Below are 24,893 nucleotides of genomic sequence, written 5' to 3' on the forward strand. Positions count from 1 at the left end.
CTGATCCACCACGAAGCCTGCTCATGTACCGGGCCGCAGGGGCGTTGACCCCTGGGACACCCTCCAGGTATACTCCCCCTTCAGATAATAGTGCATAGAGCAAAATAAACTGAAGGCTCACTGAATACAACAATTATTTAATAATTTTATGCATATTTTTATTGAAAAATTAACACAATCGCCTTGCGTGTTTTTTTTTCTATTATGTATAATGTTTTGATGACGTGTTGATGTAAACATGTGAGTGACAGCAGAGCAGTGACAACAGCAGCGGCAGTGACAACAGCAGCGGCAGTGACAACAGCAGCAGTAGCAGTGAGTGAGGCAACATGGCTGGCAGAGCGCTGAAGAGACTCATGACGGAATATAAGCGTAACTATACCACACTTTCCTCTCTCCAGGGAGGTGCCTTCAGTGTCCATTATGGGCTCTTGATCATCAGGTTGGATCAAACCTGATTGCCTCTTGTTATTTGGGCTTTTTAATTTGTGTTTAGATGCCAATACTGTGTGTGCTCAACTCATTACAGAGAACTCCAAAACTCTGTATTTTTTTTTTGTTTTGTTTTGGTAATAATTAGTTTTACACCTAATTAAATTGCCCTAATTCCCTGTTCACCTAGCAGTAAGTGGGTACCTGGTGTTAGTCGACTGGTGTGGGTCGCATCCGGGGGGACAAAATTGAAGGACCCCAATGGAAATAGGACACAGAGTATAGGCTAGGTGGCCAAAGACTGCAAACCTCGCTCAAGGAGAAAGATCTTGGGGTGACCATAACACCGAGCATGTCACCGGAGGCACACATCAACCAGATAACTGCTGCAGCATATGGGCGCCTGGCAAACCTGAGAATAGCGTTCCGATACCTTAGTAAGGAATCGTTCAAGACACTGTACACTGTGTACATCAGACCCATACTGGAGTATGCAGCACCGGTTTGGAACCCACACCTGGTCAAGCACGTCAAGAAATTAGAGAAAGTGCAAAGGTTTGCAACAAGGCTAGTTCCGGAGCTCGGGTATGTCCTACGAAGAAAGGTTAAGGGAAAGCGGACTTATGACATTGGAGGACAGGAGGGTCAGGGGAGACATGATAGCAACATACAAAATAATGCGTGGAATAGATAAGGTGGACAGAGACAGGTTGTTCCAGAGAGGGGACAGAAACAAGGGGTCACAATTGGAAGCTGAAGACTCAGACGAGTCAGAGGGATGTTAGGAAGTATTTCTTCAGTCATAGAGTTGCCAGGAACTGGAATAGCCTAGCAATTGATGTAGTGGAGGCAGGAACCATACATAGCTTTAAGACGAGGTATGACAAAGCTCAGGAAGCAGAGAGAGAGGACCTAGTAGCGATCAGTGAAGAGGTGGGGCCAAGAGCTGAGTCTCGACCCCTGCAACCACAATTAGGTGAGTACAGTCCCTGATGACGCATTGACTTTCTCAGGTTATCCTGGGTAGATAACTTAAAAATCTGCATAAATCTTATCATTTATATATTTTGTAAATAGCAACCATGTTATCTGTTGCATGGGGAAAAAATGGTTACTTGTGGAAGGTGTTTAAGTGATATTATGACAAAATAAAATGTCATTTATGTAAAAAAAATTCTGTGGGTTTTGCAGTGGAGTTGGCTATATTTTAAATAGGAACAAATATTTTTGATAAGTTAAATAGCATGACTTAACCCAGCTCAGTCAAACCTAACCTAGACAAACTGTAAAATTGTTAAAAAAAAAAAACATACCACGGACGGGGATAGAACCCGCAATCAGAGAATCTCTGATTGCAGGTTCTATCCCCCTCCGTAATATGGTTTGTTTACAATCATGTCATTACAATTTCGTGAGTCATGTAAAATTGTTAATTAGGTTAGGTTTGGTAATTAGATTAGTTTATATTAAAAATAAAGGTCTTTTCCCATAGGCACTAAATATATGTATTGTATCTCTATTTTCTCAAATGACAGTTTTTGTCATCTCCCTTTCAGATCCTGTTTCTCTCAATAACTGTTAATTATGAGCTCATAAAGTTATCCACTTAAATAACTAATAGGCTCACTCTTAGTATAGACAAGACTGTTTCTCTATGTTGTTTGGAAACAGTTACAAATGAGCATCTCAGTATAATGATAAATGATTTACACATTGCAAAACATAATGAGGAGAAAATTCCTAGGTCTGTTCCTTGACAGCAGTTAATAATACTAGTATAGACAAGACTGTTTCTCTATGTTGTTTGGAAACAGTTACAAATGAGCATCTCAGTATAATGATAAATGATTTACACATTGCAAAACATAATGAGGAGAAAATTCCTAGGTCTGTTCCTTGACAGCAGTTAATAATACTAGTATAGACAAGACTGTTTCTCTATGTTGTTTGGAAACAGTTACAAATGAGCATCTCAGTATAATGATAAATGATTTACACATTGCAAAACATAATGAGGAGAAAATTCCTAGGTCTGTTCCTTGACAGCAGTTAATAATACAAATTTCACATCCAGCACATAACCATTAGGGTCTCCAAAACTGTGGGCATCATCTCCGTAAGATATGTTACTGTTTCTCTAACAGCATTACTTACTCCCAATTATATTCTCTAATCTATCCTTATCTCACCTTTAGTATTTGTGCTTGGGATCTACTATAATAAATCACCTAAAGTCAGTAATTACCCAACAAAAAAAACCTGCTGTACAAATGATCACTCAAGCAAGTGCTAGACAACCCCTTCCCCCCATTCTTCAGGTGCTTAAACTATTCATCATAAAAAATATACACAATTAATACAAACATAAACCCTGCTCAGAAACTTTCTGGATAGCTGTAGTAGAACTCAAAGGCTTAATACAAGATTCAGATGCGTCTTTGATAACCCCTTGTGTTTGACAGACCCTGAGCAGAAATTCAATATTTCAAATATAATAACCCCTCAAGGAAGGTTCCTTGATGTTGGTGAGGGGCTCTTGATTTAGGGAATTGGATCTGTGCTCCAGTTCCCCGAATTAAGCCTGAATGCCTTCCACATCCCCCCCCACAGGCGCTGTATAATCCTCCAGGTTTAGCGCTTCCCCCTTGATTATAATAATAATCAAATATAATAATGGTATACAATACCAACATGTTGATAAGCAAGACATGTGTCCAACAGCTAGATATCTTTATTCCAAAATGTTTTGCCTACACAGTAGGCTTCATCTGTCAAGTACTGAGGTGGTGAACATGGAGACAGCAGGAGCAGTGAAGTAAGGATGATGTTATCAGTCCATCAACCTTGAAGAGGTTAAGAACCACTGTCTTAGACTAAGTTGTTGTAAAATGTCACTTTCATGTACAGGATCTATAATTACTGTACTATACAGTGGTACCTCGGTATACATCCACTTTGGAATAAGTCCAACTTGGTATACATCCTGTTTGGACGCGAAAGTTTTTGCTTGGTATACGACCTTTGTTTGGAATACAGCTCGTGTTCTAGAACTTGTGTGGGTCAAAATGAGTCATGACACCGCGCGCTACCGTTGTTTACCTCTCCAGACAAAGCCATAACTGCTTTGAGGGTTTTGAGGCTGTGTTTATAGTGGAGGATATTATCTCTCTGGGCAGGTCCATGTGTCTGGATGTGAGTGATGGTGATGTGGAGGAGTTAGTGGAGGGGCACAGGGAAGAGCTGACCACTGAGGAGCTGCAGGAACTTAAGGAGGAGGAGCACAAGACTAAGATGGATGCACTCTCTTCAGGCTTGGAAGAGGATATAGAGGAAGCCCCTACTTCATTAACAAGGAAATCTTTGCCAAATGGATGGACATCAAAACCTTTGCAGAGAAGTACCACCCCAACAAAGCCCAAACAAGCCATAATAGTATTATCTGGAATGACCAGACAGTGTCACATTTCCGAAACATCCCGAGGAGAAGGCAGAAGCAAAGTTCTTTGGACAGATTTTTAGTAAAAGTCAAACCTGGTGAGCTTCAACCAGGTCCAAATAGGATAAAGAGACAGAAAAAAGAAGGGGTCTCTCCTTCCAAACAATAACATTTCCTCCTCCTCCTCCTCCTCCCTTCTCAGCACTATCCTAGTAAGCACTTGACTCTTTTCAGCAAAGTAAAGTGAGGTTAAATTTGCAGTTATTTCATCTAATTCTTTTGTATTTATGTATGTATTTTAGTATTAAGCAGTGTTTAAATCACATATTTTAGTATTAAGCAGTGTTTAAATTATTTTATACAACCCCATCAGTGTATAATATGCCAATAACACTAGGATGTTTTTTTCATGGGAACGGATTAATAGTTTTCCTCACATTTCTTATGGAAAAAATCATTTGGTATACATGTACTTCCTGTTTGGTATAAGTCCAAGGTCCTGGAACGGATTAAGGATGTGTACTGAAGTACCACTGTATATAGTTTGTGATTATTTAAGATGGAACAAATTCTGTCATTCATATTAGTTTTTTATTGACATGTTATTCCTAGTCATTTTCTCCTTTTAATCAGTCTGCTTAATTGCCATATCCTCAGTCTTTTCCTGCTGCCCATTCTTTTACAACCATGAGCTCCTTTCATATTGTGAAATTCATTGTACTATAGGGTCATATTTTTTGTTAATGAAAATAGCATTATATCTTGAATCTTGGTTATTTCAGAATTGACATTAAACCCTCCTGAAGGAATTATTGCTGGCCCAACCAATGAAGAAAACTTTTTTGAATGGGAGGCACTAATCATGTGAGTTGTATAAAATTTATCATTTAACCAGTATTTGTATATTGCAGTACTTGTACTGTATTTTAACAGGGATATCTTGCTACTCCTACTTACACTTTGGTCACACTTCACAGACACGCACATGCATATATATATATACATACATCTAGGTTTTTCTCCTTTTTCTAAATAGCTCTTGTTCTTTTTTATTTCTTCTATTGTCCATGGGGAAGTGGAAAAGAATCTTTCCTCCGTAAGCCATGCGTGTCGTATGAGGCGACTAAAATGCCGGGAGCAATGGGCTAGTAACCCCTTCTCCTGTATACAATTACTAAAAAAGAGAAGAAGAAAAACTTTATAAAACTGGGTTGCTTAAATGTGCGTGGATGTAGTGCGGATGACAAGAAACAGATGATTGCTGATGTTATGAATGAAAAGAAGTTGGATGTCCTGGCCCTAAGCGAAACAAAGCTGAAGGGGGTAGGAGAGTTTCAGTGGGGGGAAATAAATGGGATTAAATCTGGAGTATCTGAGAGAGTAGAGCAAAGGAAGGGGTAGCAGTAATGTTAAATGATCAGTTATGGAAGGAGAAAAGAGAATATGAATGTGTAAATTCAAGAATTATGTGGATTAAAGTAAAGGTTGGATGCGAGAAGTGGGTCATAATAAGCGTGTATGCACCTGGAGAAGAGAGGAATGCAGAGGAGAGAGAGAGATTTTGGGAGATGTTAAGTGAATGTATAGGAGCCTTTGAACCAAGTGAGAGAGTAATTGTGGTAGGGGACTTGAATGCTAAAGTAGGAGAAACTTTTAGAGAGGGTGTGGTAGGTAAGTTTGGGGTGCCAGGTGTAAATGATAATGGGAGCCCTTTGATTGAACTTTGTATAGAAAGGGGTTTAGTTATAGGTAATACATATTTTAAGAAAAAGAGGATAAATAAGTATACACGATATGATGTAGGGCGAAATGACAGTAGTTTGTTGGATTATGTATTGGTAGATAAAAGACTGTTGAGTAGACTTCAGGATGTACATGTTTATAGAGGGGCCACAGATATATCAGATCACTTTCTAGTTGTAGCTACACTGAGAGTAAAAGGTAGATGGGATACAAGGAGAATAGAAGCATCAGGGAAGAGAGAGGTGAAGGTTTATAAACTAAAAGAGGAGGCAGTTAGGGTAAGATATAAACAGCTATTGGAGGATAGATGGGCTAATGAGAGAATAGGCAATGGGGTCGAAGAGGTATGGGGTAGGTTTAAAAATATAGTGTTAGAGTGTTCAGCAGAAGTTTGTGGTTACAGGAAAGTGGGTGCAGGAGGGAAGAGGAGCGATTGGTGGAATGATGATGTAAAGAGAGTAGTAAGGGAGAAAAAGTTAGCATATGAGAAGTTTTTACAAAGTAGAACTGATGCAAGGAGGGAAGAGTATATGGAGAAAAAGAGAGAAGTTAAGAGAGTGGTGAAGCAATGTAAAAAGAGAGCAAATGAGAGAGTGGGTGAGATGTTATCAACAAATTTTGTTGAAAATAAGAAAAAGTTTTGGAGTGAGATTAACAAGTTAAGAAAGCCTAGAGAACAAATGGATTTGTCAGTTAAAAATAGGAGAGGAGAGTTATTAAATGGAGAGTTAGAGGTATTGGGAAGATGGAAGGAATATTTTGAGGAATTGTTAAATGTTGATGAAGATAGGGAAGCTGTGATTTCGTGTATAGGGCAAGGAGGAATAACATCTTGTAGGAGTGAGGAAGAGCCAGTTGTGAGTGTGGGGGAAGTTCGTGAGGCAGTAGGTAAAATGAAAGGGGGTAAGGCAGCCGGGATTGATGGGATAAAGATAGAAATGTTAAAAGCAGGTGGGGATATAGTTTTGGAGTGGTTGGTGCAATTATTTAATAAATGTATGGAAGAGGGTAAGGTACCTAGGGATTGGCAGAGAGCATGCATAGTTCCTTTGTATAAAGGCAAAGGGGATAAAAGAGAGTGCAAAAATTATAGGGGGATAAGTCTGTTGAGTGTACCTGGTAAAGTGTATGGTAGAGTTATAATTGAAAGAATTAAGAGTAAGACGAAGAATAGGATAGCAGATGAACAAGGAGGCTTTAGGAAAGGTAGGGGGTGTGTGGACCAGGTGTTTACAGTGAAACATATAAGTGAACAGTATTTAGATAAGGCTAAAGAGGTCTTTGTGGCATTTATGGATTTGGAAAAGGCGTATGACAGGGTGGATAGGGGGGCAATGTGGCAGATGTTGCAAGTGTATGGTGTAGGAGGTAGGTTACTGAAAGCAGTGAAGAGTTTTTACGAGGATAGTGAGGCTCAAGTTAGAGTATGTAGGAAAGAGGGAAATTTTTTCCCAGTAAAAGTAGGCCTTAGACAAGGATGTGTGATGTCACCGTGGTTGTTTAATATATTTATAGATGGGGTTGTAAGAGAAGTAAATGCGAGGGTCTTGGCAAGAGGCGTGGAGTTAAAAGATAAAGAATCACACACAAAGTGGGAGTTGTCACAGCTGCTCTTTGCTGATGACACTGTGCTCTTGGGAGATTCTGAAGAGAAGTTGCAGAGATTGGTGGATGAATTTGGTAGGGTGTGCAAAAGAAGAAAATTAAAGGTGAATACAGGAAAGAGTAAGGTTATGAGGATAACAAAAAGATTAGGTGATGAAAGATTGAATATCAGATTGGAGGGAGAGAGTATGGAGGAGGTGAACGTATTCAGATATTTGGGAGTGGACGTGTCAGCGGATGGGTCTATGAAAGATGAGGTGAATCATAGAATTGATGAGGGAAAAAGAGTGAGTGGTGCACTTAGGAGTCTGTGGAGACAAAGAACTTTGTCCTTGGAGGCAAAGAGGGGAATGTATGAGAGTATAGTTTTACCAACGCTCTTATATGGGTGTGAAGCGTGGGTGATGAATGTTGCAGCGAGGAGAAGGCTGGAGGCAGTGGAGATGTCATGTCTGAGGGCAATGTGTGGTGTGAATATAATGCAGAGAATTCGTAGTTTGGAAGTTAGGAGGAGGTGCGGGATTACCAAAACTGTTGTCCAGAGGGCTGAGGAAGGGTTGTTGAGGTGGTTCGGACATGTAGAGAGAATGGAGCGAAACAGAATGACTTCAAGAGTGTATCAGTCTGTAGTGGAAGGAAGGCGGGGTAGGGGTCGGCCTAGGAAGGGTTGGAGGGAGGGGGTAAAGGAGGTTTTGTGTGCGAGGGGCTTGGACTTCCAGCAGGCATGCGTGAGCGTGTTTGATAGGAGTGAATGGAGACAAATGGTTTTTAATACTTGACGTGCTGTTGGAGTGTGAGCAAAGTAACATTTATGAAGGGATTCAGGGAAACCGGCAGGCCGGACTTGAGTCCTGGAGATGGGAAGTACAGTGCCTGCACTCTGAAGGAGGGGTGTTAATGTTGCAGTTTAAAAACTGTAGTGTAAAGCACCCTTCTGGCAAGACAGTGATGGAGTGAATGATGGTGAAAGTTTTTCTTTTTCGGGCCACCCTGCCTTGGTGGGAATCGGCCGGTGTGATAATAAAAAAAAAAAAATAAATAATGATATTGAGTCACCTGTATATACAGGCATCTCCATGAGGAAGTGGAACAGAATTCTTCCTCCGTAAGCCATGTGTGTCGTAAGAGCAACTAAAATGCTGGGAGCAAGGGGCTAGTAACCCCTTCTGTATATATTACTAAATTTAAAAAAAAAAAAAATACAGTGGACCCCCGGTTAACGATATTTTTTCACTCCAGAAGTATGTTCAGGTGCCAGTACTAACCGAATTTGTTCCCATAAGGAATATTGTGAAGTAGATTAGTCCATTTCAGACCCCCAAACATACACGTACAAACGCACTTACATAAATACACTTACATAATTGGTCGCATTCGGAGGTGATCGTTATGCGGGAGTCCAATGTACTTTGTTTTTCTTTTTGGAGCACTCTGCTTTGGTGGGATATGGCCGGTTTGATGGAAAAAAAAATATACAGGCAATCTCTGCTTAATGAATGTATTGTATTCTGAAAAAAATACAAGACCTGTACTGTAACTCAAGTTTTCTTGGAAATTTATTTCAGCTCTGAAATGTAAGAAAAAATATTACATATTTTAAAAGAAACCGAATCACTGTGTTGATAGTTACCATACTGCTACTGCACCACTGAATGGAGATAGCATGGGCAATTATGTATCAAGAGTTCGTGTCAAAATTTAATGGAGGGCATAGGGATAGTGGGCTTTGGGTGTTTTGAGTCGAGAGAATTACTGTTTTGGGAAGACCTAAATGCTAATGTGAGTGAGACAGTTGTAAATGGTGTAGTAGGTAAGTTGAGGGTGCATGCATTACTGCAGTAGATGAAAGATTTACAGGTAGCCATAGATGTGCATGTTTTTAGAGGAGTGACAGATGTCAGTTTATTTAGTGGTAACTACAGGAGTAAGGGGTAGATGGAGTACAAGGAGACTTGCAGCAGTGGGGAAACAGGAAAGTGAAAGTATTTGAGTTAAGGAAGGTGATGAGGAAGAGGTATTCTTAGTGTGTGCAGCAGAAATTTGTTGGTAAAAGAGGGTGGGTGTAGATGGGAAAAGGGAATTATAAGCTGGGATATATGGGATTAAGAAAGAACTGTTAAATGCATGTGGACATACACAAATAACCCACACATAAAAGAGAGGAGCTTACAATGACATTTCTGTCCGACTTAAGCTCCTCTCTCCTGTGTGAGGGTTATTTGTGTATTGTTCCAGTCACAGTAATGTGCCTTTTTGTTCTGCATGTGGGCATAGTGTTGGAGCAGTTGGTGTACATATTCAGTGTAGTATGTGTATGAAAGAAGGGAATGCATAGTTACCTTGTATAAGGAAGAGAATGTAAGAAATAAAGGGTAGAGGGATAAGCCTGTTGAGTATACCAGATAAGGTTTATGGTAGAATTTTCATTGAGAGGAGGGGCAAAACAAAGTAGGACTGCAGTGGAGCAGGGAAGATTTAGGAAGGGTAGGGGATGTGTATACCAAGTGTTTACGCTGAAGCATATAGGTGAACAGTACTTAGAAAAGGGTAAAGAGCTATTTGTTACTTTCATGGATTTAGAACATGCATATGATAGGATGGATAGGGAGCCATGTGGCAGATGTTGCAATGTATGGACTAAGAGGTAGATTACTAAATTACTGAAAGCAATTGAGTTTTTATGAAAAGGTTAGGGTATGTAGAAAGGAGGGGGATGTCATTTCCCAGCAAAAGCAGAATTTAGATAGGGTTGCATGATGTCACCATGGTTGTTTAACATATTTGTAGATGGGGTTGGGAAAGAAGTTAATGCTGTGATGTTGGGAAACGATGTGGGATGAAAAGATGCTGGATCTGATACAAAGTGGAAGTTATCACAGTTTCTTTTTGGTGATGACACAATTCTTTTAGGGGATTCTGAAGATAAGTTGCAAGGCTAGTGGATGAATTTAGGAGAGTATTTAAAAGAAAACTAACAGTGAATGTAGATAAGAGCAAGGCGATGAGAGTAACTCAGTGTCTGGGCAATGATATATTGAATATCAGATTGGAGGGAGGTAGTATGGAGGAACTGGATGTATATTTGGAAGTAGATTTGCCAGTAGATGGATCTATAAAAGACGAGACAAACCATATAATAGAGGGGGAAAAAAAGTGGGTGGTAAGTTGAGGCATCTGTGGAAAGAAAGTTCATCTATACCTGGAGAGGGTTTCAGGGGTCAATGCCCCCATGGCCCAGTCTGTGACCAGACTTCATGGTGTCTATGGGGCAAAAAATTATGTACCAGTATTTTTATATGGGTGTCAGGCATGGGTTTTGAATGCTGCAGCACAGCAAGGAGGCACCTAGAAGCACTAAACATGCCACATCTGAGAGCAGTATGTGGCGTGAATGTCGTGCAGTAAATTCAGAGCATGGAAATTAAAAGGTACCTTTTACCGCCCCTGAGAAAGGGTGGCTGAGGTAGTTTAAGCATGTCAAGAGTACGGAGAGAGGTAGAATAACAAAGAGATATAAATTTGGGGTGAAAGGTAGGTGGAGCCGGGGTCATTCCAGGAACAGGGGTGGGATGGGGGGAAGGAGGGGGTAAAGGAGGTATTGAGCTTTAGGAGCTGGAGCATCCAGCAGGTTTGTGCATGTGACATTCTGTTGGAGTGTGAGCAAGGTAAATTCTGGTGGTGTGAGCAAAGTAACATTTTTGAAGGGATTCAGGGAAGCCAGATAGCCAGACCTGAGTCCTGGAGGTTAGGAGGGCATTACCTGCACCCTGAAGGAGGGGTATTGATTTTGTAGTTGGAGGGTGATCTGAATTGTAGGTCAGCACATTTCTGGCACAACGGCAGTTGAATGAATGATGGTGAATACATATTCTTTTCGTCATTACCTTATGGGAGACAGCTGTTGAGGTAAAAAGTAAGACAGGTGGTATCATCTCATCTCAGCTGAGGAAACACTTTTGTAGGTAGTCTAATGCACTACTTCATTTATCATTTGGTGGACAGTTGGTATTCATTTTTGAGCAGAACTTGCTAGTTTAAGAGAGCAAAATAAATAAAATACCTGTACCCACTGATGCACTTCCACCTGTTAAAAACAAGCACTAGGGAGTGTGGTCTAAATTGGTGAAACTAGTAGAAAATATAAATACTCTCTTTGACTTGGCGAGTTATTTAACTTAATATTGGAATCAACTGCTGGAGGCAGTGGAGATGTCATGTCTGAGGGCAATGTGTGGTGTGAATATAATGCAGAGAATTCGTAGTTTGGAAGTTAGGAGGAGGTGCGGGATTACCAAAACTGTTGTCCAGAGGGCTGAGGAAGGGTTGTTGAGGTGGTTCGGACATGTAGAGAGAATGGAGCGAAACAGAATGACTTCAAGAGTGTATCAGTCTGTAGTGGAAGGAAGGCGGGGTAGGGGTCGGCCTAGGAAGGGTTGGAGGGAGGGGGTAAAGGAGGTTTTGTGTGCGAGGGGCTTGGACTTCCAGCAGGCATGCGTGAGCGTGTTTGATAGGAGTGAATGGAGACAAATGGTTTTTTAATACTTGACGTGCTGTTGGAGTGTGAGCAAAGTAACATTTATGAAGGGATTCAGGAAACCGGCAGGCCGGACTTGAGTCCTGGAGATGGGAAGTACAGTGCCTGCACTCTGAAGGAGGGGTGTTAATGTTGCAGTTTAAAAACTGTAGTGTAAAGCACCCTTCTGGCAAGACAGTGATGGAGTGAATGATGGTGAAAGTTTTTCTTTTTCGGGCCACCCTGCCTTGGTGGGAATCGGCCAGTGTGATAATAATAAAAAATAATTTTCACTTTCATAAATTTGTTTCCAAATGTTTTGTCTTGTTTAAAGCAATAACAGTTTACAGTTTTTAAGTTTTAATATGGTATTATAGTGGCTATTTAGGTAATGAGACTGCTTGAAACTTGCTAATGTAAGTGAACAGGTATACTTTATATATAGTGTGGAGAACTAATCAAATATTATAGACCTTAAAATTAATCTTGCTTAGGACACGGAGTGGCTGTTCTCCATCAGAAGGGGCCTGTGAGGTCTCCATGTAGATAAGGAGCACCAAAATTATACTCCTAATCAAAATTTAGATTTATAATTAAACTGATACAGTTTTATACACTAAGGATTTAAGATGTTCTTTCCAATATGAATCTTTTTAGGGGCCCTGAAGGAACTTGTTTTGAGTGTGGAGTCTTCCCAGCTAAGTTGATTTTCCCTCCTGACTACCCTCTGTCACCCCCCAAGATGCAGTTCACATGTGAAATGTTTCATCCCAACAGTGAGTCATTTTTTAGGGCCATGCATCTGTGCGGGAGCTTTATAGTAATCACATTGTTTGTCCATTATCTTATATATGAATTCAGAAAGCATAAGACAGTACAGTACTTACAATTCCCTAGGAACCCGTCATGGTCAATCCCAACAACACTTGCTAATGACTTAATGGATGTTATAAGAGCTATTATGATGACTGGAACCTAAATGTAGTTTTTAAAGGTATAATTTGATAATTAAATTTTTATTCCAAGTACGTACGTGTACAACATAACTGACTTAGCTTATGTTTAGTAGTAGGGTTTGCTGCAGGCATATAAATGAAAAGTTGGAAACTTCCTTGACTACATACAGTTATTAGTGTAGAATTTCAAGTTATTTTTAGTATGTTTTGCAGGAAATATATTAAACCCAGTAACATTAAAATTAATTTGCTACACATTTAAAAAATACAGGTATTTAAAAGAGCCCAAGAGTTTAAAAAATTAAAGATGGTTAATCCTAATCACAAATTAGCTTAGAACTGTTAACTTTCTTGGGTACCAAACCATATGAGAAGTATCAGAAGTGAACTAGCTGACAGTACAGCAAATGCTCAGAAAATGCTTTAAAACTTATTGCACTTTTATCATTTTCTGATTATTGTCAAGAAATAACAAGCAAATTTATATTCAAGATTAGCTCAGTAATCAATTTATGAAGTAAAAAAACAGTAAAATGAAAAGCTACTTAATTTATATTATTTACACTATATATTTAATTAAACCTGTATATTAATCATCACTACATTCAGAATTGCTCATAACTTTGCTTTCTTTAACCACCAGTTTATTCTGATGGTCGAGTGTGCATATCCATACTTCATGCACCTGGTGATGACCCCATGGGTTATGAGACCAGTGCTGAGAGATGGAGTCCAGTGCAAAGTGTGGAGAAAATATTACTGTCAGTGGTATCTATGTTGGCAGGTGAGTGCAAGATATTTTTCAGAGCTATCTTTAGGTTAGGTAAAGTTTGTCTGGAAGCAGGACAAGTATATCTTCATGCGGGTCTTAGCCATATGATGACCCGTAGCTGGAGCTTTTGGTCATTTGACCATTGCCTTCCACTGGCTTACCAGTCCACCCCATTAAAAATTATGGTAGCTATCTTTATTGGTAGGTTCCTTCTAGGATGTCTCTTGTGCAGTATGTACAATAGTGTGTGAAGATCTCTTGGAGTTCTTTTTTTTTTGCCTACCTTTTCTCAGATTAAATCTGAATACCATTTCTCCTTTACTCAGTGAGAAAAAAAAATGAATGAAATGCAACATTTCTGAAGATTAAATTTGTTACAGTTGATATTGCAAAATTTTCTAGACAACAGCTCATTTCTGCAAGACAATTTCTTTAATTTCTACCACTTTCTTATCATTCTGATGTGTACACTATTAACACAGATCAGTTACACTGCCTAATGATTTCACAGTTGCTAGGGTGGGACCAGGAGGCACCCTGTATTACAATCAGAAAAAAAAATTCATTGCATCTCTTAATTTTTGCAGGGTACCTGATTTCTATATGACTGATTTTTGTGAGATGATGGTTGTCCATAAGTCCTACTTTTACTGGAAAATAGCCATCCTAACACGACCCCTGCTATCCTTATAAGAACTCGACTGCTTTTAGTAACCTGCTGGTTAACCCCTAAATGTAACGAACAGCTGTTTAACCTTATCTAAGTACTACCAACTTTAATGCTTCATTGTAAACACTTGGTCTGCATGTCCTATACTGTTCCTAAGTCCTCATTGCTCCTTTGCAATCCTACTTTATCGTGCCTCTAACCCTTTCAATAAGAACTGTACCATACATTTACATGGCATACTCAGCAGGCTTATCACCTTATAATTCTTAAATTTATTTTTGTCCCTTTTTTCCATATGTGTACATACAAGGACTATGAATGCTTCCTGCCAGTCCTTAGGTATCTTCCCTTCTTTTGTGCTCTCTTTACCCCCACCCCCCAACAAACCAGCTATATCCTACCTAGGCAGGATGACCTAAAGAAGAAAAACAACTGTTTTTTGTTTTAAATTTAGTAGTGTATACAGGAGAAGGATTACTAGCCCTTTGCTTCCAGTATTTTATTCACCTCCCATGCCATGCATGGCTTATGGAGGAAGAATTCTGTTCCATGGAGATAAGAGGAAATAAAGAATAAGAACTATTAAGAAAATAGAAAAAACTCTTATGGGTGTGTATGTAGATGTGTGTACATGCATGTGTAGTGTGACCTAAGTGTAAGTAGAAGTAGCAAGATATACCTGTTATCCCGTGTGTTTGAGACAGAAAATAAGACACCAGCACTCCTACCATCATGTAAAACAATTACAGGTTTCCATTTCATACTCACTTGGCAGGACAGTACAGTATTACTTCCCTGGGTGGTTGTTGTCTACCAACCTATTACCTGTATTCTTTCATGCATTTTATTTTTTTAACACATCAGCCGTTTCCCACTGAGGCAGGGTGATCCAAAAAGAAAAAAACCCAAAAAGAAAGAAAAAATGTCATTAGTATTCAACACTTTCACCATCACTCATACATAATCACTGTCTTTGCAAAGGCACCCAGATACGGCAGTTTAGATAGTCACTCCAGACTGCCAAATATCCCAGACCCCTCCTTTAAAGTGCAGGCATTGTACTTCCCATTTCCAGGACTCGTGTCTAGCTAGCCAGTTTCCCCTGAATCCCTTCACAAAATATTACCCTGCTCATACTCCAATGGCTAGTCATATATTGATATACAGTGGACCCCCGGTTAACGAACTTTCTTCATTCCAGTAGTATGTTCAGGTGCCAGTACTGACCGAATTTTTTCCCATAAGGAATATTGTGAAGTAGATTAGTCCATTTCAGACCCCCAAACATACACGTACAAACGCACTTACATAAATACACTTACATAATTGGTCGCATTTGGAGGTGATCGTTAAGCGGGGGTCCACTGTATTGCATATATTGAACAAATACTAATACTAACTTACTGCATAAATATAATGCATTTTATCATCAGTCATAAATATGATGCATCATCTTTAACTTGGGAGTAATATGCTATACAGACTCTCCTCACTCAGTGACGTATTCGGACTTACGATGGGCTCTCTGAGCAGGATTCGTAAATAAATAATGTATGTTAAAGCTGATCTCCTCTATTCTGATTATTTCAGTATGCAGTACACTAGTGTATAAACATTTAACCCTTTCAGGGTCCACAGGCCCTCTCAGAGACTTGTTCTCAGGGTCCCCCAAATTCCGAAAAAAAAAAATTATTTTTCTTATGAAAAGATAGAGAATCTTTCCCGATCATAATGACACCAAAAGTATGAAATATGATGGAAAACTTACGAAATTATGCTCTCGTGAAGTTAGCGGTCTCGACGATGTTTACGCAGCAGCGATTTTGCCCACTTTGAGCCCTATTTTCGGCCAATTCCAGTGTACTAGTTGACAAAAATCATACCTATTTCGCTAGAACTGCATTTTTTCTATCGAATGAGTACAAGAAACCACCCATTTACCGATTTCAACTATCCAATACAGTGGTCAGAATTTAGCAATTTTGCCAATTTCACACAAATTTCAAAAGATGTCAATTTCCAAATAGGGTCCAGAATAAACAAGAAAGACATTCCTGGCATTAAAATAATATTTCCTCTGTTCATTAGTCACTTCCCCATGCCCCTCTTACATTCTTTTGCTTTCCATTTTGAATTTTTATTCTCACAAAAAATAGAAGATTTACTGTTATACAGACTACTGCATTAGTGTAGAAATGGTATAAATAATATCGGCGCACTTGTGAAAGAATATTAGACTCACCAGTTGACGTGTATTGGACGCTTAGCATGATTTGTTTACTTTTGAAATTTGGTAAAAATCAAACATTTCTGCTACTTTGAGCTCAATTTCAAGGCATTTTTCATTGTAAAACCAGTCAAAATCATCTCAATTTCGGTAATATGTCTTCCATTCTATCAAATGAGGCCAGGAAAACTAGAATACAACAATAAATACCATACGAAAATACAGTGCAAAGTCACTGTTTTAATCCAAAAACACAGGTTTTTTTTTTCTCATTACACACTGTGTGCTGCAGGATTTTTTTTATACTGCGCACACTGACCACATAGACCCATTCTTTCATATGTAGGCCTACTAGCTTTCTCTCACTAGATTTGAAGGCACTAGAATTTATGAGTACCAGTACGTCAAGGACCCTGGCACGTAAGCCATACTAGTACAGCCTAAACCCTGAAAGGGTTAAAAATATACCAGAAGTGTTATAAATGATGCAAAGGTGACATTAAAACAATATCAGAGATGGTTGACACACTACCATTATAGTATGCTCCTTACTTAGCGACAAATTTGTTTAGCGACGTGGTCTCAGGAATGGAACTTAGTCGTTAAGTGAGGAGAGGCTGTATTTTTATTATTATATAGCTGGACCATTCCTGAGATCCTATTTAATGCTTAGGAGTATAAACTTTCCAGTTTTCAAACAATAATTATTTTTATAGAGAAGGTTTACTACAGTGGAACCTTGGTTTTCGTATGCCCTGGTTTTTGTAGGATTTCATTTTTGACAACTTTTTTCATCTAAATTTTGTCCCAGTTTTCATACATCCACTCGGTTTTCATAGAGTTGACAATGGTCCTCCGTACCATACGCGTCGGCCTGCCCGCACCCACATAAAGCATCCCACATGTTTTGACTCAGTCTGGCTTTGTTTCTCGTTGAGTGAGCATTACCCCGCATGTTCAGATAGCATTTCATAATAATCCATTGTTTTTTGTGCTTGTTTATTGAGTGCGACTGCTTAATAAGCCATCCTGGGGCCAAAGAAAATTCCGAGTGCCAGCCCTTTGATAAAGTAGGCGAGAAACACGATAGAATTCAAGAAAGAACTCTTAGCAAAGTATGAAAGTGGCAAAGTGGAAAGTGGCAAAGTACGAAAGTGACCGCAGCTGAGGAAATTGCTTCAGAGGAGGAGGAAGAGAGAGGGGAGAATGTACCTTCTTCAGTGATTAAGGACGTGTGCAAAGTAGAATGAGTTACAAAGTTTTGTGGGGAAACATCACCCTAACAAAGCTGTTGCAAGCCATGTCTGCAACATGTTCAATGACAATGCCTTGTCCCATTTTGAGCAAATCTTAGAGACATTAGAAACAGACCTCTCTGGACAGATTTTTTGTGTGACAGGGGTCCAGTGACTCTCAAGCTGGTCCTAGTGCCAGTAAAAGACAAAGAAGGGAAGTAACCCCAGTTAGGGTCTTTATACCTGAGGTCCATATGGAGGGGGGATTCCCCTTCCAAACAATAACCTCTCCTCCTTCTCCCCTCCTCGCCGCCTTCCATACGCCAACAAGAGTCTTCAATAAAGGTAAAAGTGATGTTAAGTGTTCATTTATCCATTTCATTAGTCATTTATATTTATTTATCATTGTTTACTGTACATAAAGCTATTCTCTATAAAATGTATTTAGTGTTAATATTTTTGGGTGTCTGGAACGGATTAACTCGATTTACATTATTTCTTATGGGAAATATGGCTTCAGTTTTCATCAGGCTTTCTGGAACAAATTAATCACAAAAACCGAGGTTCTACTGTATTAGCCATATTTATAATGAAAAAATGAGTGACACGTGTGTTATTAATTAATACAGTGGACCCCTGCTTAACGATCACCTCCCAATGCGACCAATTATGTAAGTGTATTTATGTAAGTGCATTTGTACGTGTATGTTTGGGGGTCTGAAATGGACTAATCTACTTCACAATATTCCTTATGGGAACAAATTCGGTCAGTACTGGCACCTGAACATACTTCTGGAATGAAAAAATATCGTTAACCGGGGGTCCACTGTATCTTTGTCTATATTGTATATAATAATAATATTTCTATTTACCAGTATGTAATACCAACAGTATTTTAACTTTGATTTTTTGAGGCATTCTGACAATATTTTAACTTTGATTTTTGGGTCATTCTGCATTCTTGTCAGTAGAAAAAGGTAAAACAGCTTTCCAGGCCCGGTGGCCTGGTGGCTAAAGCTCCCGCTTCACACACGGAGGGCCCGGGTTCGATTCCCGGCGGGTGGAAACATTCGACACGTTTCCTTACACCTGTTGTCCTGTTCACCTAGCAGCAAATAGGTACCTGGGTGTTAGTCGACTGGTGTGGGTCGCATCCTGGGGGACAAGATTAAGGCCCCCAATGGAAATAAGTTAGACAGTCCTCGATGACGCACTGACTTTCTTGGGTTATCCTGGGTGGCTAACCCTCCGGGGTTAAAAATCCAAACGAAATCTTATCTTATCTTATCTTATTGAGGGGAATTTTACAGTTTGTGAATACGTATTAGCAAAAGGATTTCACATTTGTAGCTCTTCATATTTAATAGCTTTCCAGTTAACTTTCTGAAGCAATGATTATCATTATTATAATCAAAAAGAAGCGCTAAGCCACAAGGGCTATACAGCGCTGCTGAAGCAATGATGATCAACCCAATATTATTCATAATTGCACACCCATTCACCTATGTGAATTAGCAATTCCCCATTAATTTAATGCTAATCATTTCAGAGCCAAATGATGAGAGCAGTGCAAATGTTGATGCAGCAAAGATGTGGAGAGATGACAGAGAACAGTTCAACAAAATTGCAGAGAGGTTGGTTCGCAAAACACTAAATTTACCTTATCCATAGTGAGGACAAAATGGTATAGTACTCGGTTTAAGGGAAAAATGCTTTGGATATGTCAGTCTTGTACATGACAAGATTCTTTCAAGTTCTTTTGTGATTATATATATGTATTAGGGTCACCTATCATGCCACTGTGAGAATTATCAGGGCTTAATGACAGGTAAAACAACTTATAAATTTTCTCGTGCGAGCCTAATAACTTGAATTTTTTAAGTGCCTTGATATCCTTGTGTTGTTTCCTCTGACAGTTCCACCTTTAATTCAAGTGAAAGTGATTTACTGTATCTGTTTATTCTCTCTTCACCCTTGTACTATCCCAGAACCCCAAATGTCATCCACTTCTTTACTATGAAACACTGACCCACACAGGTTTAGTGCTTTAAATTAATATAATGTATTACTGTACATATTATATATTGTATATATAGTGAATATGCAGAGTGGTTAATTTTCAAGTATCATTTACTTTATATAATTAAAAAAGAACTAGAAACAAGATAATTTGCCAAAGTGATATTCTGACTATTTTCTGTAAACAGCAGTTTGTTAGCATAAAACCGGTACAGGTAAAGTTGTATTTTAGATATGAAATGTGATTAGATTAGTTAACCTAAAATTCTTCCAAGGTATGAGTTTATAAATAGCTCATAATTTTGTATTGTTAATATTCTTTTTAATCCCAAATGTTTTAAATGATATTTTTATAAGAAAAGATGGTTTGGACAGTTCTGATATATAGAAAAAGTGAGAAAAAGTAATATAGCATATTTAATTTGTGTGTCTTAGTCTTATGAGTTTGAACACAAAGAAAAAATTGAGAACAAGCTTTTATTTTGAGGCAGTGTTTTTGTGTGCAGAGCTTTTATCAAGTCATGAACATGAAGCTTTATGCAACAAAATAGTCCCAATAAAGGATGGTTCTGCAACTTGGATCTTTGTGGTCATACTTATTGACAGTAGAGTATTTCATCCATTGTAATAGGTAATGAACTATCAGATACCTAATAAACTTGTTTCTATAAAATGAGATCTGTATTTTGTATTGATAGGTAGTTATCTCTTTACATCATGGTGTAGTTGTCATTGCAATTATATGGTAATGCTTAATCTGTTCCTAGTCTCGGCTTGTTTATGTACAATATTTGACTGAAATTAGTACATGTTAGGTATTGGTTTTCACTTTAAAATGGTTTAGAAAATTTCACATGCAGAAACCACCTATTGGTATGCTACTTGCATGCAGTGGTGTGATAACTAAAATGTGGCCTCGTCCACTTTATGTAAACAACTTTTTTTTCAGTGAACGAAACTGGACAGTCTTCAGTAAGCTCTACAACTCATAGCTTAGCAATTTTTCACAATGAATGAACCCTTGTTCACCATAATTGTTTTTTCAATTTTAATATTCATAGTCAAGCACTACACCTGTAGGAATCATACAGCCCCTGGGAAATTGGAGGTAATCAAGTTTAATGCAAAGGGATAGGTGTTTTTTTATAGTCTATTCTTCAACATTGCAGTCTGCCTGAACATCATATACTGGCAAAAAATAAATTCCACCAGACATGAGTGTCCTATCTTCATCTTGTGTACACCTCCCCACACCATGAAATAATGTTAAAATATTATGAATCCTTGATTATAATAAACTGTTTCACCAACATGAAATGTTTTAACATGTGTGGTAGTAATACCAACCTATCATTGCAAGTCATAGATCTCAGGACTCTTACGTTTAGAGAATTTGAGCAGAGTTGCCATTGGTTAGCTAGGCTTTACAGAAAAAAAATTATGGCAGTTACTACATAAGTTATCAGTTCATCTCCACCAAAATATGTTCAGGGTAATGAGCAGGCAAATTGGCTGCAAAGTCTGCTGTTCATGACCTCCCAATTTCATACAGAGTATTCTTTTCTCAGGCTATTTTTTAGTAATCTCTCAGCAGCTTCTCAAATGCTGGCAACAATGTTGTCCAAATTGGTCCACAATCAATTACTTTGTCAAACTACTTTTGGATTTCTGGTCATCATCTCACTGTTGTTACATTTGGGAAACTGCAATCAATCTCTTGCCAGTGTGTCAGCCACATGCATTTCATGAACCTGTCATGGAAAAATGCTTTGCACTGCTCTAAGAGGGTTCCCAGGTTACATTGTCAGTTCACCATACAGTGGGAACCTAGAGTTTCAGCCGTAATCCATTCCAGAAGCTCAACCGAAGCTCAAATTGTTTGAAAGTCAAAGCAGTATTTCCCATAAGAAATTGTTTTTTTTTCTTTTTTTTAACAAGTCGGCCGTCTCCCACCGAGGTAGGGTGACCCAAAAAAAGAAAGAAAATCCCCAAAAAGAAAATACTTTCATCATCATTCAACATTTTCACCACACTCACACACTATCACTGTTTTTGCAGAGGTGCTCAGAATACAACAGTCTAGAAGCATACACATATAAAGATACACAACATATCCCTCCAAACCGCCAATATCCCAAACCCCTCCTTTAAAGTGCAGGCATTGTACTTCCCACTTCCAGGACTCAAGTCCAACTATATGAAAATAACCGGTTTCCCTGAATCCCTTCACTAAATATTACCCTGCTCACACTCCAACAGATTGTCAGGTCCCAAGTACCATTCGTCTCCATTCGCTCCTATCTAACACGCTCACGCACGCTTGCTGAAAGTCCAAGCCCCTTGCCCACAAAACCACCTTTACCCCCTCTCTCCAACCCTTTCGAAGACGACCCCTACCCCTCCTTCCTTCCCCTATAGATTTATATGCTTTCCATGTCATTCTACTTTGATCCATTCTCTCTATATGACCAAACCACCTCAACAACCCCTCTTCTGCCCTCTGACTAATACTTTTATTAACTCCATTCCTTTTCCTAATTTCCACACTCCGAATTTTCTGCATAATATTTACACCACACATTGCCCTTAAACAGGACATCTCCACTGCCTCCAACCGTCTCCTCGCTGCTGCATTTACCACCCAAGCTTCACACCCATATAAGAGTGTTGGTACTACTATACTTTCATACATTCCCTTCTTTGCCTCCATAGATAACGTTTTTTGACTCCACATATACCTCAACGCACCACTCACCTTTTTTCCCTCATCAATTCTATGATTAACCTCATCCTTCATAAATCCATCCGCCGACACGTCAACTCCCAAGTATCTGAAAACATTCACTTCTTCCATACTCCTCCCCAATTTGATATCCAATTTTTCTTTATCTAAATCACTTGATACCCTCATTACCTTACTCTTTTCTATGTTCACTTTCAACTTTCTACCTTTACACACATTCCCAAACTCATCCACTAACCTTTGCAATTTTTCTTTAGAATCTCCCATAAGCACAGTATCATCAGCAAAAAGTAACTGTGTCAATTCCCATTTTGAATTTGATTCCCCAAAATTTAATCCCACCCCTCTCCCGAACACCCTAGCATTTACTTCCTTTACAACCCCATCTATAAATATATTAAACAACCATGGTGACATTACACATCCCTGTCTAAGACCTACTTTTACTGGGAAGTAGTCTCCCTCTCTTCTACACACCCTAACCTGAGCCTCACTATCCTCATAAAAACTCTTTACAGCATTTAATAACTTACCACCTATTCCATATACAGTGGACCCCTGGTTAACGAACTTTTTTCGTTCCAGTAGTATGTTCAGGTGCCAGTACTGACCGAATTGTTTCCCATAAGGAATATTGTGAAGTAGATTAGTCCATTTCAGACCCCCAAACATACACGTACAAACGCACTTACATAAATACACTTACATAATTGGACGCATTTGGAGGTGATCGTTAAGCGGGGGTCCACTGTACTTGCAACATCTGCCACATTGCTCCTCTATCCACTCTATCATATGCCTTTTCTAAATCCATAAATGCAATAAAAACTTCCCTACCTTTATCTAAATACTGTTCACATATATGCTTCAATGTAAACACTTGATCTACACATCCCCTACCCGCTCTGAAACCTCCTTGCTCATCCGCAATCCTACATTCTGTCTTGCCTCTAATTCTTTCAATTATAACCCTACCGTACACTTTTCCTGGTATACTCAGTAAACTTATTCCTCTATAATTTTTACAGTCTCTTTTGTCCCCTTCCCCTTTATATAAAGGGACTATACATGCTCTCTGCCAATCCCTTGGTACCTTCCCCTCTTTCATACATTTATTAAACAAAAGTACCAACCACTCCAACACTATATCCCCCCTGCTTTTAACATTTCTGTCATGATCCCATCAGTTCCAGCTGTTTTACCCCCTTTCATTCTACGTAATGCCTCACGTACCTCCCCCACACTTACATTCTGCTCTTCTTCACTCCTAAAAGATGGTATACCTCCCTGACCAGTGCATGAAATTACTGCCTCTTTCTTCCTTAACATTTAAAAGTTCCTCAAAATATTCTCGCCATCTACCTAATACCTCCATCTCCCCATCTACTAACTCCCCTACTCTGTTTTTAACTGACAAATACGTAATGTAAATTCAATTCATTCCAGACACCCAAAAAATATTAAAAAAATACTTTTTAAAGAATAACTTTTGTGTTTGTAAAACTATATGTAAATATATATACATAGTACTTAACCCTTTGACGGTCACAAGCCCATTTCTGAAACTGTCATTCTATGTCGCAAAATTTTTGGGAAAAAAAATTATTTTTTCTTATGAAATGATAGAGAATCTTTTCCCGATGATAATGACACCAAAAGTACAAAATTTTATCAAAAACTTACGGAATTACGCTCCCGCGAAGTTAGCGACCTCGGCGATATGTATGCATCGGCGATTTCACTGACTTTGAGCCCTATTTTCATGGTTCCAATCAACCAAACTCATAGCTATTTCTTTAGAACTCCATTTTTTCTATCAATTGAGTACTAGAAACTGCCCATTTACTGATTTCAACTACCCAATAAAGTGGTCAGAAATTGGCAATTTGGCCAATTTCATGCAAATTAAAAAAGATGCTAATTTCAAAATAGGGTCCAGAATAAACAGACATTCTTGGCACTAAAATAACATATCCTCTGTTCATTAGTCACATCTCCAGGCCCCTCTTATATTACTCTTTCTTTCTATTTTGATTTTTTATTCACACAAAAAATAGATTTACTGTTATGCAGACTACTGCATTATTGTAAAAATGGTATAAATAATATCAGTGCACTAGTGAAAGAATATTAGACTCCACAGTTGACGTGTATTGGATGCGTGGTGTGATTTGCTTACTCTTGAACATTGGTAAAAATCGAACATTTCCACTACTTTGAACTCAATTTAAAGGTTGTTTTCATCATGAAACTAATCAAAATTATCTATTTCTGTAGTATGTTTTCCATTCTATCAAATGAGACCAAGAATATGAGAATACAACCATAAATACTATATGAAAATACACCTCAAAGTCGGTGTTTTAATCCAAAAACAGTGATCTTTTTTCTTGTCCTGTACTGCGTACTGCAGGATTTTTATGCAGTACACACTGACCACACAGACCCATTCTCTCACATGTGGGCCTACCAGCTTTCTTCTGCTTGATTTGAAGCCACTAGAATTATTGAGTATACATACGTCCGAAACACTGGCTCGTAA

The 24,893-nt window shown here is 38.8% G+C and overlaps 1 protein-coding gene across 2 annotated transcripts; it reads left to right on the plus strand.

Moving 5' to 3' along the window:
* Positions 1-213: 213 nt before the first annotated feature.
* Positions 214-20,925, plus strand: Ubc7 (ubiquitin conjugating enzyme 7). Of its 2 annotated transcripts, XM_053796471.2 has the most exons (6): positions 243-372; positions 3,609-3,966; positions 4,651-4,732; positions 12,387-12,505; positions 13,329-13,469; positions 19,139-20,925. In XM_053796471.2, the coding sequence occupies exons 2-6, from the start codon at positions 3,804-3,806 to the stop codon at positions 19,258-19,260; spliced, it is 627 nt and encodes a 208-aa protein (XP_053652446.1). In that variant the 5' UTR covers positions 243-372; positions 3,609-3,803; the 3' UTR covers positions 19,261-20,925. The 2 variants fall into 2 exon arrangements, with proteins under 2 accessions (XP_053652454.1, XP_053652446.1); XM_053796479.2 differs by lacking the exon at positions 3,609-3,966 and having other exon boundaries at positions 214-372.
* The last annotated feature ends 3,968 nt before the right edge of the window (positions 20,926-24,893 follow it).

The sequence above is a fragment of the Cherax quadricarinatus genome, chromosome 37 (genome assembly GCF_038502225.1).
Source record: "Cherax quadricarinatus isolate ZL_2023a chromosome 37, ASM3850222v1, whole genome shotgun sequence".
In the NCBI taxonomy this organism is placed as follows: Eukaryota; Metazoa; Arthropoda; class Malacostraca; order Decapoda; family Parastacidae; genus Cherax; species Cherax quadricarinatus.

Excerpts from the sequence above, each read along its gene's own strand:
- Ubc7 (XM_053796471.2), top strand. The coding sequence starts at position 3,804 with ATGGACATCAAAACCTTTGCAGAGAAGTACCACCCCAACAAAGCCCAA. Across the intron at positions 3,967-4,650 it reads TTTAGTAAAAGTCAAACCTG|AATTGACATTAAACCCTCCT; the intron begins GTGAGCTTCAAC and ends TGGTTATTTCAG. Across the intron at positions 13,470-19,138 it reads AGTGGTATCTATGTTGGCAG|AGCCAAATGATGAGAGCAGT; the intron begins GTGAGTGCAAGA and ends TAATCATTTCAG.